The 16587-nt window shown below is 34.9% G+C and overlaps 2 protein-coding genes across 5 annotated transcripts in view; one reads left to right on the top strand and one right to left on the bottom strand.

The window, feature by feature from the left end:
• The window catches only part of LOC136269778 (uncharacterized), a 238535-nt gene that overhangs the window by 207510 nt on the left and 14438 nt on the right, over nt 1–16587 (top strand). The gene's annotated exons all lie outside the window — the stretch shown is intronic.
• On the bottom strand, nt 6769–13711 carry LOC117687758 (uncharacterized). 4 transcript variants are annotated; one of them, XR_010712632.1, is made up of 6 exons: nt 13361–13711; nt 12163–12258; nt 10711–10789; nt 8938–9023; nt 7861–7956; nt 6769–7133 (listed from the first exon to the last, which is right to left on the bottom strand). XR_010712632.1 is itself a non-coding variant. In XM_066080898.1 (5 exons), exons 1-4 carry the CDS (start codon nt 13468–13470, stop codon nt 8976–8978), a joined length of 333 nt encoding a protein of 110 aa, XP_065936970.1. In that variant the 5' UTR covers nt 13471–13711; the 3' UTR covers nt 8527–8672; nt 8938–8975. The 4 variants fall into 4 exon arrangements, 2 of the variants coding, with proteins under 2 accessions (XP_065936970.1, XP_065936966.1); XR_010712637.1 differs by lacking the exon at nt 12163–12258; XM_066080898.1 differs by lacking the exons at nt 6769–7133; nt 7861–7956 and adding an exon at nt 8527–8672.

Raw genomic sequence — 16587 nt, 5'->3', positions numbered from 1 at the left:
GAACGTATATAAAGTAATTTTAATTTACACAAACTTCCAATGCAAACACTAATTGATTATCAAAATTTGGCGAAATGGTAAATTTAAATCATGGAAATTCAATAAAATTCTTCTAGTCTATCCTAATAAGGTCTGGAATAAGATCAAGCATATGCATGTACAAAATTTAAAAAAGTTATGACACTATAAATTTCAACTCAATCTTACTTATCATAAAAAGAAAACAGTTTCCCCAATATTTTACTCAGAACTGTCTTATCAAGTCTTGTTTATTTCTTGCATCAGTAAGAAACTGACAGGGAAGCCTCACTCGCCCACAAGCAAGAGCAAAAGGATCGGTCAGAGACACCACCTTTCTCTTACTTGGGTATAAAGATCTGCAACTTACTGCCAGCAAAGCCCTTTCAAAATACTTTTTCATTGTCTCCTGCTTAAAATTCACTTTCAATAAAAATTCTTCTAGTCTATCCTATTAAGGTCTGAAAAAAGACCTGGCATTTGCATGTACAGAATGTAAAATATAGTTATGACACTATAAATATTCAACTCAATCTTACTTATCATAAAAAGAAAACAATTCCCCATTATTCTACTCAGAAATGTCTTATCAAGTCTTGTTTGTTTATTCCTTCCATCTGTAAGAAACTGACAGGGAAGCCTCACTCGCCCACAATCAAGAGCAAAAGGATCGGTCAGAGACACCACCTTTCTCTTACTTGGGTATCAAGATCTGCAACTTACTGCCAGCAAAGCCCTTTCAAAATACTCTTGCATTGTCTCCTGTATATTTTTAACAAGAAATTTTGTTCACTATAGAGCTAATTAAGCTAATTAATTATATAAGTGAAACTTGTACAAATATGTAGATTAAAATAACTTTACAAATATTTAAAAATTGTATTTTTTCCATAAATTTTCTAGTCTACACCCAAGTTTCAGGAACAAGATATACGTACAAAAAGTCCTGTATTTAATAACTGCCTAGATGTCCATAAAAACTACTCTTTACTCAATAAATTATCAAAAATCTAGTCTTTAACTCTTTACTTAGAACAAAAGAAACAAATTATGATAAAATATTCATTAAAATAACCACTTTATATCACTCATATATGTGTTCAGTTTATAATTTGCTCTATGATTTTAAACTTATACAAGCCTTTGACAGGGAAGCCTCACTCGCCCACAAGCAGGAGCAAAAGAATCGGTCAGAGACGCCACCTTTCTCTTACTTGGGTATCAAGATCTGCAACTAACTGCCAACAGAGCTCCCTTTAAAAATAAATAACTCCCTATTGTCTTCAGTTCTATTATGCTATAAAGATGTATGCACTAATAACTGGAAATAAACTTAAACATATTTGTAAATAAATTGAGATAAAAAAAAGTATGACTTGGTTACATGCCAATATGACAAAAATTGAAAATCATAATGGCCAAATTTAATCTGTAATTGATCAGCATATAAAAAATTCAACAATAAAAAAATACACAATGAATATTCTTTTATATAACAGTATGAGTTGAACAAGTAATATCAGATCCTGTATTTAAAAAAATACCCAGCATATTTTTAGGTTCATCATACTACAACAATACATCAAGCTATTTTGCAATGATTTTACAGTCATATCACATATTGAGCTTTGCAGTTCTCAAGAAGTGTTAAACAACTCTTTATACATGGATAATAAACCTACATCAAAATATGAACCTCTTACGAGGAACAAAAATTGTCCATGGGACGGAGTTAACAATTTTGTACAATCAACAATGTATATGTCAAAATGCTTGCATATCAGTAAAACCATTTGTTAATATTCTGTTACATGTCATTATCTAAGAGAGATAACTCTGTAAGTCTAAATATGATAAGAGCTCTCCTACAAAAGGAGGCTGAGTTGCAGGGTACTGTGTTACCTGATGTGCACATGGCATTGGAATAAAATGTGGAAGTCAGTGTGTGTATCCTGAATTTTATTAGCGTTAACAAGTGGTAGCAGAGCGTGAACCTAACTTTTAGAGTGAAGTGTAAGTCAGAAAACTGTGTTAGAGAAAGTTTATGAAGTGGATTGAGTGACATTCTTGAAAAAAAAAAAAAATAGAGGGAAAATATCCAATATGGCAACCAAGATAAACCCACCAGTGTTCAATTCCAAATCGAAGCCTTATGAACTATACAAACATGAATTATTGGCCTGGAGTGAAATAACAGAGCTTGCAAAAGAGAAGAAAGGTATTGCTATTGCACTTACTTTACCTGAAGAAGATGAAACCAAAATTCGAGAGAAAGTTTTTGAACAAATCAAGCTTGAAGATCTAAAAAAGGAAAGTGGATTCAAAACACTACTTGAATTTCTGGATAAACATCTTGCTAAAGACGACCTAGCTGATAGTTTGGAAAAGTTTGAAGAGTTCGAGGACCTCAAAAGAAGTGAAGGACAATCAATGAATGAATTCATTGCAATATTTGACAGTAAGTACAGAAAAATTGAGAAAAAGAAAATGACACTACCATCAGAAATATTAGCATTTAAACTGTTAAGGAAAGCTAACATCACAAAGGAACAGAAAATGCTAGTTTTGACTGGGATGAATTACGAAAACAAAGCAACGTTATATGAAGAAGCAAAAAAGTCCCTGAAGAAATTCATGGGTGAGGGTGGTCACACTCCGTGTGACAGTAAGAGTATAAAACTAGAACCCGCCTTTTTAGCAGAAAATGAGGAGGCCCTATTGGCTGCAGGTTATGTACGACGAGGAGGCAACAGCGGATATCGTAGAAGTGGCCGGTTCAACAGTAGAGGAGGAGGAAGAGGTTTAGGATTTTTCTCATCACAACGAGGAACTAAAAATCTCAACCCACAAGGTGCTGATGGAAAAATTCTGACTTGTAGATCTTGTGGATCTTTTCGACATCTTGTAGCTAAATGTCCAGATAGTTGGGAAAACCTGTCAAAAGTACATATAACAGAGGAAGAACCGTCAGTAGAACATGCTGTTTTGTTCACTGGATTCCATAAAAATGAAGTAAGCCTACTTGGAACAGAGGCACGGAACTGTGCTGTTCTTGATAGTGCTTGCAGTAGCACTGTTTGTGGAAAAACATGGTTAGAGAGTTACCTAAGCTCACTGAAGGAGAGTGAACGTGAGGAAATTGTGAGGCGTGAAGGACATACAATTTTTAAGTTCGGAGGTGGAACAAGATTAAAATCTGAAGGAGAGTATGAACTACCCATGTGCTTAGTTGGTAAACCTGTTATTGTCAAAACAGATGTAGTTGATTCAGACATCCCCTTACTTCTTTCTAGAACGACAATGAAAAAAGCAGGAGTAAAATTGGATTTGGAGAAGGACACTGCTGTTATTTTGGGACAAGATGTTTCACTTAATCTAACCACATCTGGCCATTATTGTATACCAGTGGACAAATCAGAGACTTTACCTGTAGAGGAGGTGAACTCGGTGAAACTGGAAGAATTGGAACCTGAGAAAAGAAAGGCAGCTCTCTTGAAACTTCATAGACAGTTTGCACACCCCCCTAAAAAGAGACTTGCAGCTTTGTTAAAAGATGCAGGAGCATGGATGGAAGAATTTGAGGAGCAATTGTTGGAGATTGAACAAAAATGTGATCTTTGTAAAGTTTATGCTAAAACACCACCAAGACCAATAGTTTCAATGCCCATGGCAAAGGAATTCAATGAAAAAGTTGCGATGGACCTCAAACAATACAAGGGACGCTGGATATTGCATATGATAGATATGTGGTCTAGATATACAGTTTCTGTCTTCATACAACGAAAAAGACCAAGTGATGTCATTGACGCTATGATGAAGTACTGGGTAGGAGTTTTTGGAGTAATGGGAGCTATTATGTCGGACAACGGTGGAGAATTCAGTTCAGATGAAATGCGAGAAATAGCATCCATCCTCAATATTCGATTATGTACGACAGCAGGAATGAGCCCGTACCAAAATGGACTTTGTGAACGCGTTCATGCAGTAACAGACATGATGCTTACTAAACTTGAAGATGAAAACAAAACTGTTAATATCGAGACACTCCTGGCATGGGCAAATATGGCAAGAAACTCCTTGCAAATGTGGAACGGTTTTAGCAGTCATCAGTTAATATTTGGACAAAATCCAAATCTGCCAAACATCATGAAAGCTGATTTGCCTGCGTTAGAAGGAAGTACAAGTTCAGAGACATTGTCTAAACATTTGAACACCTTGCATGAAGCAAGGCGTGCCTTCATTCTGAGTGAAGCTGATGAAAGAATTCGAAGAGCATTGCGTACGAAAGTAAGGGCAGCAGAAGAAAAGTATGACAATGGGGACTTGGTGTTTTACAAAAGAGAAGGTCGAGAGCGCTGGTTAGGACCTGGAAAGGTGGTTTTCCAAGATGGAAAAGTTGTATTTGTGAGACACGGAGGTGTTTTTGTGAGAGTATCCCCCAACAGACTGTGCAAAATTAAACATGATAAATCAGATATAGAAACTGATAAAGACTTCTGTGAGAAACAAAGTGAAAAGGGAAGCAAGGAGGACAAAAAGAAAACAGAAGCTGTTGTCCCAAGTATTGTCTCAGAAACTCTGACTCGGGCACCAGTACAACACAACCAGGAAGAAACACCACAAACTGATTCAGTACAGAGACAATTACCCCGAAAAAATGACAAAATCAAATACAAGTTGCCAAACTCAGAAGAATGGACTGAAGCTAAAGTACTGGGGCGTGCTGGAAAAGCAACAGGAAGATACCCCTCATGGTTTAATGTCAGGGACAGTATCGACAATGAAGATAAAAGTGTAGACTTAGACAAAGTGGAGTGGAAAGCAGTTGATGAAGAGAAAGTTAACATAGCTGACATCAATGGTAAAGCATCACAGGATCAAATGTTAATAGAAAAAGCTAAGCAAACAGAGCTAGAAAAATTGCATCATTTCGACACATTTGATGAAGTAGAGGACCATGGACAGAAAACATTATCAACAAGATGGGTTTTAACTGGGAAAGATACAAGTACAAGAGCCAGATTGGTTGCACGGGGTTTTGAAGAACATTCGTTTATCCCTTCAGATAGTCCAACAGTGGGAAAAGGAGCTATTAGAATTTTTCTTGCAGTGGCAGGAAGCAAACGATGGATTATTAAAACTACCGATATAAAGTTTGCTTTCCTACAAGGGAACCAACTACAACGAGATGTATACATCAAACCTCCCAAGGAAAGTGATACACCTGTTGGATTTGTATGGAAACTCAAGCATGGGTTATATAGTCTAAAAGATGGTGCCCGTCAGTTTTATATGAGTGTACGGGATGAACTCCTAAAACTAGGGTGCAATCAGTCAAAGATGGATCCTGCAGTGTTTACTAAACAATCTGGAAAAAGACTGACGGGAATAGTATGCTGCCATGTAGATGATTTTCTACATGCAGGAGAAGTAGAATTTGAAGACTTGTTGTGCAAACTAAAACAGAGATTTCTAGCTGGTAAAGTGGAAGAGACAGATTTCCAGTACATTGGATTCCACATTAAACAGAGGGAAAATAAAATTATGGTAGATCACTCGAAATTTATGGATAAATTGGATCACCCCCAAATTGACCCGAAAAGAGCGATACAAAAACATGAAAAACTTACTAATGATGAACACACTTTATATCGCAAATTAGTTGGACAACTCAACTGGGCAGTGCAAGGTTCGCGACCCGATCTAGCATTTGAGTTAGTGGATCTAAGTACAAAATTAAAAACGGCAACAGTGGCAGACCTATTGAAAGCTATAAAAACCATGGGAAAATTAAAAGACATAATCCATATTCAAATTTTCCCTCTTCTCCATGGAGCAGTTGAAAAAGACTGGGAGATTTTCGTATTTACAGATGCAGCACTAGCAAACATAAGTGAGGGGGGAAGGAAGCACAGGGGGACAAATTTTGTGGATTAAAGATCGTATAGGGAACTGTTGTCCTATCCATTGGCAGGCCAACAAAATTAAGAGAGTTGTTAGGTCAACAATAGCTGCTGAGGCTTTAAGTTTGCAAGAGGGTTTAGAATCGGCTCTGTATTACAGAAAACTACTGGAGGAAATCTGTCATTTGGATTCAGATAAAGTACCAATTACAGCATTTGTTGACAACAAGAGTGTGGTGGAAGCACTAAAGTCTACAAAAATGGTGGATGATAAACGCCTTAGAATAGACATAGCTGCAATAAAAGAAATTAAGAATAACAACGTTCTGGTTAAATGGATTCCAGGAAAAGTACAACTTGCCAATTGTTTGACCAAGCGAGGAGCTGATGGCATGCAGTTACTGAACATTTTACAGACGGGAAAGATGCCCGAAGAATTCACGTGAAATGATATGAAAGACATTATTATACATTTTTAAATACATTACTTGCATGTAAAGGGGCAGAATAATCCCCAGATGACCCGAGGGTAGTCTAACCCAATGAAGGTCATCATTTTTGTATATATGTTATATTCAAACACGTTAAAATCTTTTTTAATTTTTTACTTTATAGTCAGATATCACAAAAGAAAAAGAAAATTTTAATTAATGTTAATATTCTGTTACATGTAATTATCTAAGAGAGATAACTCTGTAAGTCTAAATATGATAAGAGCTCTCCTACAAAAGGAGGCTGAGTTGCAGGGTACTGTGTTACCTGATGTGCACATGGCATTGGAATAAAATGTGGAAGTCAGTGTGTGTATCCTGAATTTTATTAGCGTTAACACCATTTACGGTAATAACTTTCAGCTCAGGTGAGCTAATTATACATGACAGTAGCAACTCTTTTAAAAATTCATTTGATATATTTTCTGGTTTGTCTCTAGATGATTCATTGTTGGTCCTTATACGCCTTATACTTTGCCTTTTTAAACATTTGGATTTCAGAGCAGAACTTTTGGTGTCCAATTAAACATTCGTCAGAGCGCCACTTTAGAGATGTGATTTCATATATTGTGTCATCTTCCCAATCATTTTCATATTCTGATGACATCATCAAGTACTCGACAAGAAATACAGGTTCTACTTGTTTCTTTTTCTCCTCATCCCAGGATGTCTTTTGTTTAAATACAGCCTGACAGCCTGTCTATAGTATAACTTCCATTTTCTACAACATATATACACACATATACACACATATTGTCTTTAAAAAGCCAACATTGTAAAATGTTCAGGCTTTTCTTTTAAATTCCTCAGACAATTCATTTAAGCATTAAATCATTGTTTTTGGAAAGAGGAGAAACAGGCGTTAGTGCATCATGAAAATTTGTCTGCACACACTATTGCAGTTATGAGACTATATATTTCAAAAAACAAGAGATATTTGTGAAACACAATTGTCCCCTTCTTCCTTGGAGACCTCTTCAAAGAAATGAACGAAAAAGCAAATAATTGGGATTTTCCCATATCCAAGGGGCATAACTCTGTCAAAAATTGCTCAATTAGAATCTAAATCGAACTTGACCAAAATATTATTATGATGAATCTGTGTGTCAAATTTCATATCAATAGGAGCAACCTCTGTGTTAAAGGAAATTGTTGGTGGACCGGCCGATCAACAACAGCAATGTAGTATTCCCTCCCTTGTCTGAAGGGGGCATAATAACAAGTATTTACATTTCTGTTAATTCTTGCCTTATCTGCAAATGCGATTTATACATCAAAACTCCTTATTAATCTTAAAGGGTAAGTTAAATCAATAGAACAGTCACTGTATATAATAAAGCATAAATTAGAACTTCAATACAAGTTCATGATTTTGGCAGTTGTAAACAGGGACATTTGAACATATGGCCTATACTCTCAAAACATGCAGTGCATATAATTGGGCATACCCTTGTTTCCTTTGATACAGATCCATTCCTTCCTTGAAAGAATCGACTCTCTCCTTCCTTTATCTTGCATAGACAGGAAATATTTGTTTATTGCATCTAAAATATAACATTGCAACAAAATTATATTATTTGTAAAGTTTTATTTAAATACAAGAGCGCGGGATCTGACAAACACAGGGTTCGACACTAACTGTTTGATGCATTAGTCCAGCTGGACTAGTGCCTGTTCATTTTAACTAGTCCGCAGGCAATTTTATGTGCCCGTCAGAAATAAATTAAAAAGCATTGCCGTATTTGCCTTATATATAGTATGGAGTTTAGCAAATAGCATTTGTAAGAAAGGGTTGCATAATATACACCATAATGTTTTTCTTACAGGTGTTGCACATGTTTAGTTGTATTGTGTTATGCAGTACATAGCAATGGGCTGCGTATTCACTATCTCTGTGTACTAGGTGTATGCCGCCATTACAGATGTTATAAATAGATCTATGCAAATTAGATCCAGGCTATGAGCTACCTTGTTCTTTTCATTGTCTAAGTTCTTTAAAAATCTGTTTAAAATAATAAGCAATTTATCACAAATTATTTAACGTAAAACAATTCATTTAAATTAAACAACTCACAGGAGATTCGTTTCACCTTTATTTTTTTTTAAAACACATGAGCGTCCCTTTCGAAGCTGTTGTTGTGAACACGTGCGCTTGTAACCTATTAATTTTCTCGGACATCCCCTTACGGCAAAGATATAATCAAGTCACCCATAATATCCTGTATACCTCTGTTGTTTTCGCTCGGTAACTCTATAATCACTGCAATGTATCATATGCTAGATAATAAAAATACAGTCAGGACTTTCCATTAAAATGTCGACAATCACACATCGTTAATTTACACATTTTTTAAGCAAAACTTTTTATTAGTTTGACCGGACTGACTAGACAGAAATTTTGTTAATCCGTATGAAAATCTATTAGTCTGTACCCTACAGAAATGTAGCTCTATGGAAAATCGAACCCTACAAACAAAAATTTTTATTGGTGTGGTCTAAGTTATTAATTCTTTAAAAAGTTTTACTTCAATATTTGGTTTCCATCATCAGATTTCATTTTTCACTACAATCCTAGGGAAATTCCATGGGAGTATCCATCATGCACAGCAATCTGAAAGACAGTATGCATTTACAAAATATCATACCAAGGCCATACAATTATATAGTTGCTGATATTGAGATAACTCCTCTTAATATGCTCCACATGTACATTACAGTATAAGCCTGTATAATACAATTAACAAATATTTTAGATGTTTTCAAATGATTGAATATATATTAATATACAAGCCAGTCACAACATTTATGCTTATCAAATATATGTATGTTATGTCTCAGCAATATTACATTCAAACATGCACAAAAAAAAAATCAATAAGGTATACAGAACATCATGAGTTTTAGGTGTGGAAATCAGGTGTACAACAAAAATGAAAGGCTTTATCACTCAATTCTTTTATTTATTTTAGCCAAAGCTTTGTAAAATGTTGTGTTCAGATGAAGCCTACTGTTTTAATTCCTGTTTTTTGTCAGAGAATGTACCACATAATCCACTAATTCTTAGCCCCCCCCCCCCCAAGATTCCAGCAAAACCTAATTCAAAAAACATTTAAACAAAAAGCTACAATAGATTAATCACTGAAAAAAAATCTGCAGCTTCAATTCAGTCATGAGTTTTTTCAGGGCTGGGACGATACTTTACTTAGCAGATTTGGTACAAATCACGATACATGAGATGCAATATGATACATATCACGATACATTGCAACTTAATGAAAACATGAATAAGGGCTTATATAATATAAAAGCATATATAATATAAAAGCAAAGTACCAATCCAGAGATTTCGTTAATATTTATTTAACGACCCTGTGACATACATATGTCGAAAAAATAAAAGCGAGATTTTAAACTTGGCGAGATGTGCTTCTCACAATTTTATGCGGATATTAATTCCTCGCATTTATTTATGAATCGACAGTCATAAGGATGTGCATGATCAAATCAATCATAATGCCCTTCAGGCTTTATTGGATTTGATCATCCCCAAACATATTTGATCACCTTATAATACCAAAAGAATGATTCCTTATTCCTTAATGAAAACATATTTTAGTACAGTCTAAATATAAATTTGTCAGATGTTGTGGATAAGTTAAAGAGAACTACAAGCCATTACTGAGCATCTGTTTTACCAGCTAATAAACCAAACAAAGAGATTTCTGAGCTTTTTCTGTTAATCATTTATCTATTATCATTATATATTTACATTTTCAACTGTCTTTGTCTGTGATCACATTATGAATCTATTTTGAACCCTAAAACCCAATAACTTCAAAAACATATAATAAGTGACACAAAATGGGCATGTCTTATAGCATATAACCAAAACATGGTATTGGCTGCGCCATGTAGTAATAATAGCATGTGCTACGTAAAAAAAATAGTGATTTTAAAATAATGTTGTTTTAAAGTGTACAAATTGGAAATAATATAAACATAAGTACCGGTAATAAGGAATCATTCTTTGAATATCTATCATAAAGCCCTTCGGGCTTTATTGGATTTGACCACACCCCGACCGAAATTATCACCTCCTAATACTCAAAGAATGATTCCTTATTCCTTAAATAAATTCAATGTTTATCTCCTATACATATACACTGTATCCTAACCATATATTGAGACCATTAGGTAGTATAGTATACAAACAATGTAACTTATAATATCATATGGGTATCATGTGAGAATCATATAATTCTGATTTGAGGTTCATATGATTATAAAGGACATCATACCATGAATGCTTTCTGGAGCTTGGCTAGGTCCTTCATGGTCAGACGATTCTCCAGTTTATTGTCAATAGAGACCGCCTTCCTGAAAAATAACAAAAATTAATCAGTGCATTACCAAGTACATAACTTCTTAAAAAATTGTTTGATTATTACTTCGAGATACATGAATTCATTTTTAACATATTAAATGCAACATTCTGTGTCTCATCATGACCTTGACATTTGACCTTTAACTTTAGGGATCAGATAACAATTAAGTTAACCTGAGTCTATGTGATCCTTACCAAAGTGCAACTAAGACATGGCTATTTCAAACATGACCTTGACATTTGACCTTCTTCAGTGACTACAGCTTTGTTAGACCCTCACCAACACAGCAACTAACACAGCAACTAACTCAGCAACTTATATTTATATAATTTTAAGCCATTGTTCGATTATATATTTAAATATTAATAAGCAAACCCCGCTGGAGCCTCAATTTGGCGTCATTTGTATTATGAGTTATATAGTACAAAATCGATACGTAGTGTTATCACCAATCTAATTAAAATTAGATGTTTGATCCGCTCGCTTACTCGCTACTAAGCGAGCGGATCAAACATCTAATTTTAATTAGATTGTGTTATCACAGGCAAAGACACTGGAAAATGTAAATATATAAATATAAACACATGCAGATATGTTTCAGTGTATCTTTAATGGGTTATTTTAGCATGTGTATTCTGTGACATACATTTAGTGATGTATATCACCATTTAATGTAAATTTAAAACTGTTAATATGGTCTCCGATATAATTTCACTGTATACTTAGAAGTAAACCAATTGTACACAATTTCACTGTATACAGTTTACGTAAGGCCACATAAAACTAATTTTTAGATTCTCATCCCCGCACGCCCCTCTGAAAATTGCCCACCCAAATGCATTTTATTTATTTTTAAAAAAAAAAAATTGGAAAAAAATATTTTGGGAAAAAAATTTCACACAATTTCAGTGTATAAGTATACGTAATCCAATTGTACATAATTTCAGTGCTAGCTCACCCTAGAGATTATAATTGTCAATGACTGGTGACAAAAATCTTTACAAAGGGGTACAACTCAGTACATGCAAAAAAAAAGAAGACTTTAACAGAACTTTCTATGTGAAGATAAAACAAATTTTTGCTTCAGCCAACAATCCACCATGATTAGTCATTATAATTTTAACTGAAAACTAAACACATGCATCAAGTCCTAAACAATAAATATAAAGCAAAAAGCATCATTGTTCATTATTCACCAGAATCGGCTACTTTACTGGTAGGGCACCTGTGCAGATCACCTTTAACCGGCCTATATACCACACCCTTATAAGTGTCCCCTGACAGTTAATATATAAATATATAAGTACCCGGTAATACATGCTGGCTACACTCCTCCCCCACTAGGTAATTCTGTGCGTTACTTACAAAATCTGTTGTAAACTTTTCTCCCGTTCAGGTTTTAAATTTCTAGACAATTTTGTAGGCGAAGCAAGAAAGGTAACTCCGCGAGACAAGCCTGTTCTGGTTTGATGCAAAATCAATGGTAACGATTAGGTACATCATGTTATTTTGCTAAATTTATACTTACTTATCAAAACTTGAAACGAATTTAAGAGCCAAACAGTGTAAATTTTAAGGTACTTCATAATACATCATATAAAATTGTTAAATCTAGTAGAAATTTGTATTATAATCTATCAATTATACTATTAGTAGCTCCACGGGAAATTCAGGTTGACAGACCGTAGAGTTACAGTTTCATCCCCATATAAAAAAATGTATATTTACAATTTTTTGCACACAGTTTTGCATGGACTTATTAAGGAAAATATTCTGTAAAATTTTCATACATAAAAATTCCTGAGATATCTTTTACTACGTACACTAATTTATTACTTTACTTGCCTCCTAAACACCATAACCATCCATGGAAAGTGAATTTTAAAAGCTGTACAGTAACCTCTGGTAATATAGGATGCGATATAAAAACTGCCATGTAAGAATCTAAATATATCTCAAATTAGGTTAAATCCAAAGCCCTTGCAAGGGCAGCACAAATTTTTTGTGTGCAATAAATATAGTTTTGTGCAATGGTGGAACCGTAGCTCTGAAGTCTTTCAATCAAAATTTTCCATAGAGCTACATTTCTGTAGCTTTTTGTATGTATATAGGAACAAGATTGAAGTTGACAAGCGTTTTATAACGGTGATATCACCTCACTCCCATAAAAACAACGAAATGTTATTCTAACAAAAGTTGATACAAAATCTCTCTGTCAATACACAGGGGCCAAGCCCGTTTTAACATTATTTTTTTGTGTCAAGCTTATGTTTTACTTTTATTATTATTATTTTGTAATCATGTACATTACTCATTATATTTTGTCATAGCTTCCATGCACTTGAAACTCTTGGCAATATACATCTGTTGAAAGTTTTAAACTTTATTAGCACATTAGAAGAGTGACAGAGTCTACTGCACTGTTCAAAACAAATATAGGCCTACACCCCTGTATAACCTATGTAGTTTTTGGATGAAAACTAGACCTATTGTTATTCTTGAGAGATTAATTAAATCAAACATGACCCACTTGAAAATCTAAATCTCTGCATGATTGACCTACTTTTCTTTCTCGGGAGTCTTGCTCCGCGAGGACTTCAACATGTCCGGGGTTTTGGTGGTGTCCAGTTTCCCGGATGTCGCCACCGTTGGTGTGGTGGTGGTGGTTGACATCTCGAGACTTTCGGCGGCGAGATTAGAACAGCAATTAACAGGTGCCCGTTAAAGGTCGGTTTCTTACGACTCTAGACTCTTTCAGTCTACAATGAAAACTAGAAATCTTCATATACAGCCATAGCGTGTTACACACAAATTGAACGTTCAATTATCCATTGTGTTTAGCACGTTGAACGCCGTGTAATAACACCGTTTGTCAATATCGCTTAAACCTCGCCATTTGTAAATCAAGTTGCCAGGGATCAATAAAAGAGGAAATGTCACCGGAACAGAAAAAATATTTCCGGATTATAATTCGTTTATATAATTAAACTATTTTTTTTTAAAACTGCTATATTGGAACTACGTTTTGTGGCTACTATCAAGTCTTAGTTTAAATATAGCATCAAATCAAATCCGGCCCATGGGGTCTAAGTAACGTGAATTTATGTTAGCCATAGCTCTTTACTGATTAAAATATTTTTGTGATATGCAATCCGATTAAAATAAGATCTTTGATGCGCTCCGACAAATTCGATGTCGCTAGCGTTGTGTGATAGATTGTACACGTGATATGTTACTGAAACAGAAATATCTTTACATCTTCCAGTTTCAATTGGTAATTTGTGATTACAGTTTCTTAATTTTGTAAATATGACTCTTAAATCGTTTCGAAGTTTCTTAAGATACATTTTCTGTCGAAAGTTTTTCTTAAAAATTCTGTAATTCAAATATTTGGGGGAATTTTCTACGTTTCTGAACCAAACTTGTAACACTCAGCAACAAATTTTAGCCAGTTCATACTAGAAAAACGTTGATCAATCCGGACATATAGAAAAGACCGCATGAGTTACATGTATGTGTATCTGTCACATACATGTATCTCAACAATTTATGAGTGCATAAACGGACCCTCAGTCCCGTTTTAACATTAATTTCAATGTAGACATAAATTATGGTTACATTGAAATTAATGTTAAAACGGGCTTGGCCCCTGTGCCCTCAGTTAAGCATTTATAAAAATAGCGATACATTACATGCGCAAGTTTACAATCATGCGCCAATATAGGTTTAGCCCAATAAGTAATTATTCGTACATTGATAAAGATTATCAATGGAGATCGTCCAGTTTCCCCATACACAATACAATTTTGTGTACTAGACTTAATATGCTGTACAAATTAAAAAAAAAGTTTTAATGGACTTTCTCTAAACTATCTGTGTATTGGAGCCTCAAACATTGCTTTTATATCAAATTCAGTTTCACATTTATTATTCGAACTATTAGATAAACAGGAAATTTGTTGATAATGAAAGATGTAATGATAAATAAACTGTACAAACGTCAAATTATAGCGAAAAATTAGCAGTTTGGGGATAAAAAATAAATATGTAAAATAATTATTCCAGTAAGTAACAACAAACGCCCCTGCGGGATTCGAACTCGGGATGTATACGGATCGCAAGTCCGACATTTATGCACTCGGATATGGAGTAAGTTACATATTTCAGTCCATAAAATCCCTTCAATAAAACGAAATGGACGTCGTTTCGATCAGCGTTTTACTTATGGATCCTGAATTTGTTGTGGATACGTTTGGCCAGGTGGAATTTTCTTCTCGCCGTTCTGCATTGTGCATTAAACAATTGCTGCATGGCTTTGTATTATTGCGATTACTTGTCAGTCTTCGTTTTCGTTTAACATCTGAAGTCACATCTACTGCGGATAAAAAAAGGTTCTTAATCTACTAGAAATGTTATTAATATGGCTCTCCTGTTAAGTATATCCAGTGAAAATCCTTCCCCTAACACACCCAATTCCAATATATTACGGAGGGTTCGGAGGTTGTATCACTGGCATTAAACTGCTGTTTGGTTCACTTATTATTCAGATGAATTTAATATTGAAACTCTTGCAAAAATAGACATACATTTGCCTCATTACAATATCACTCACTAAGATATTGAACTTTGTGCCTACAAGTGTAAGGGGCAATCCTCTGAGGTAAATAATGTTAATAATTGCATGTAGAGTATAGGCTGTGTTTTGAAAGATTTTATAAAGATGCAGGTGCGGGGCGCAGGCACTGTAGTTATGCTTCCAAAAATGTCGTTTTCCCTAGTTATAGTCTGCATGTCCCAAGATATTTATACTGCACATTTGGACGATTTTAAATAAAAAATACACATGTATGTGAAAGAAGTGCAATTGAAAACGATAAAAGGGAAGAATTCCATCTTCATTGACATATTATTATTTTTCACTCGGAGAAATTTACAGGACCGCCGGAAATTGAATTTCTTACGGAAATTTACAATAGGGAATGTTTGCATCGTTTCGCCATTCGGAACTCACTCGGAATACCTCGCACAATTTTTCAACGTTATCATCCGGGTCTGCTGCAATACAAAATCCCCGTAACCATCACATTTTTTATCCGTGTATTGAAACCTGATATAAGCTAAAGGGGGTGTTTTAACGGAGAAATCTAGGAAATTGTTCATGCTTCGAACATCGTTAGAACACCGGGGTATTTATAAATATCGAGTAATTAAGCAAAATCTGAATCGAGGATATCTTGGACCAGAGTATAGGGAATTTAAAACAATAAAGTATGGTTGTTCTTGTTTTATTAGTCTCTGTTTATTGTGTGAGATTGATAGATAGACAGTGATCGGTATTTGGTTTATTTCTGGGAGAGTCTAGCTGAGGTGTGAGAGTTTAACGGTACGCCTGATTTATGGCAGAGTCTGGGGTGTGAGAGTTTAAGGGTACGCCTGATTTATGGCAGAGTCTGGGGTGTGAGAGTTTAAGGGTACGCCTGATTTATGGGAGAGTCTGTGGTGTGAGAGTTTAACGGTACGCCTGATTTATGGCAGAGTCTGGGGTGTGAGAGTTTAAGGTTACGCCTGATTTATGGGAGAGTCTGTGGTGTGAGAGTTTAACGGTACGCCTGATTTATGGGAGAGTCTGAGAGTGTGGTGTGAGAGTTTAACGGTACGCCCGTATTCAGGGAATATTTGAGAAATAGGAGATACTGTTGATAAGGAGGCATTTAATTCAAGTTCGTGAGGATTACATGTGTACCTGTTAAATGATACTGTGTTGTGGTAAATATATGAATTATAGATAAA

The sequence above is a fragment of the Magallana gigas genome, chromosome 1 (assembly GCF_963853765.1).
Source record: "Magallana gigas chromosome 1, xbMagGiga1.1, whole genome shotgun sequence".
NCBI classification, from domain to species: domain Eukaryota; kingdom Metazoa; phylum Mollusca; class Bivalvia; order Ostreida; family Ostreidae; genus Magallana; species Magallana gigas.
The sequence above is the reverse complement of the archived record's forward strand: the minus strand, read 5'-3'. Positions and strand labels throughout refer to the sequence as shown.

Coding starts and splice junctions, on each gene's coding strand:
- LOC117687758 (XM_066080894.1), bottom strand. CDS start 13,470: ATGTCAACCACCACCACCACACCAACGGTGGCGACATCCGGGAAACTG. Junction 12,259..13,360: donor AAGACTCCCGAGAAAGAAAA/GTAGGTCAATCA, acceptor GCATCAAACCAG/AACAGGCTTGTCTCGCGGAG. Junction 10,790..12,162: donor AAAAGTTTACAACAGATTTT/GTAAGTAACGCA, acceptor GTTATTTTTCAG/GAAGGCGGTCTCTATTGACA.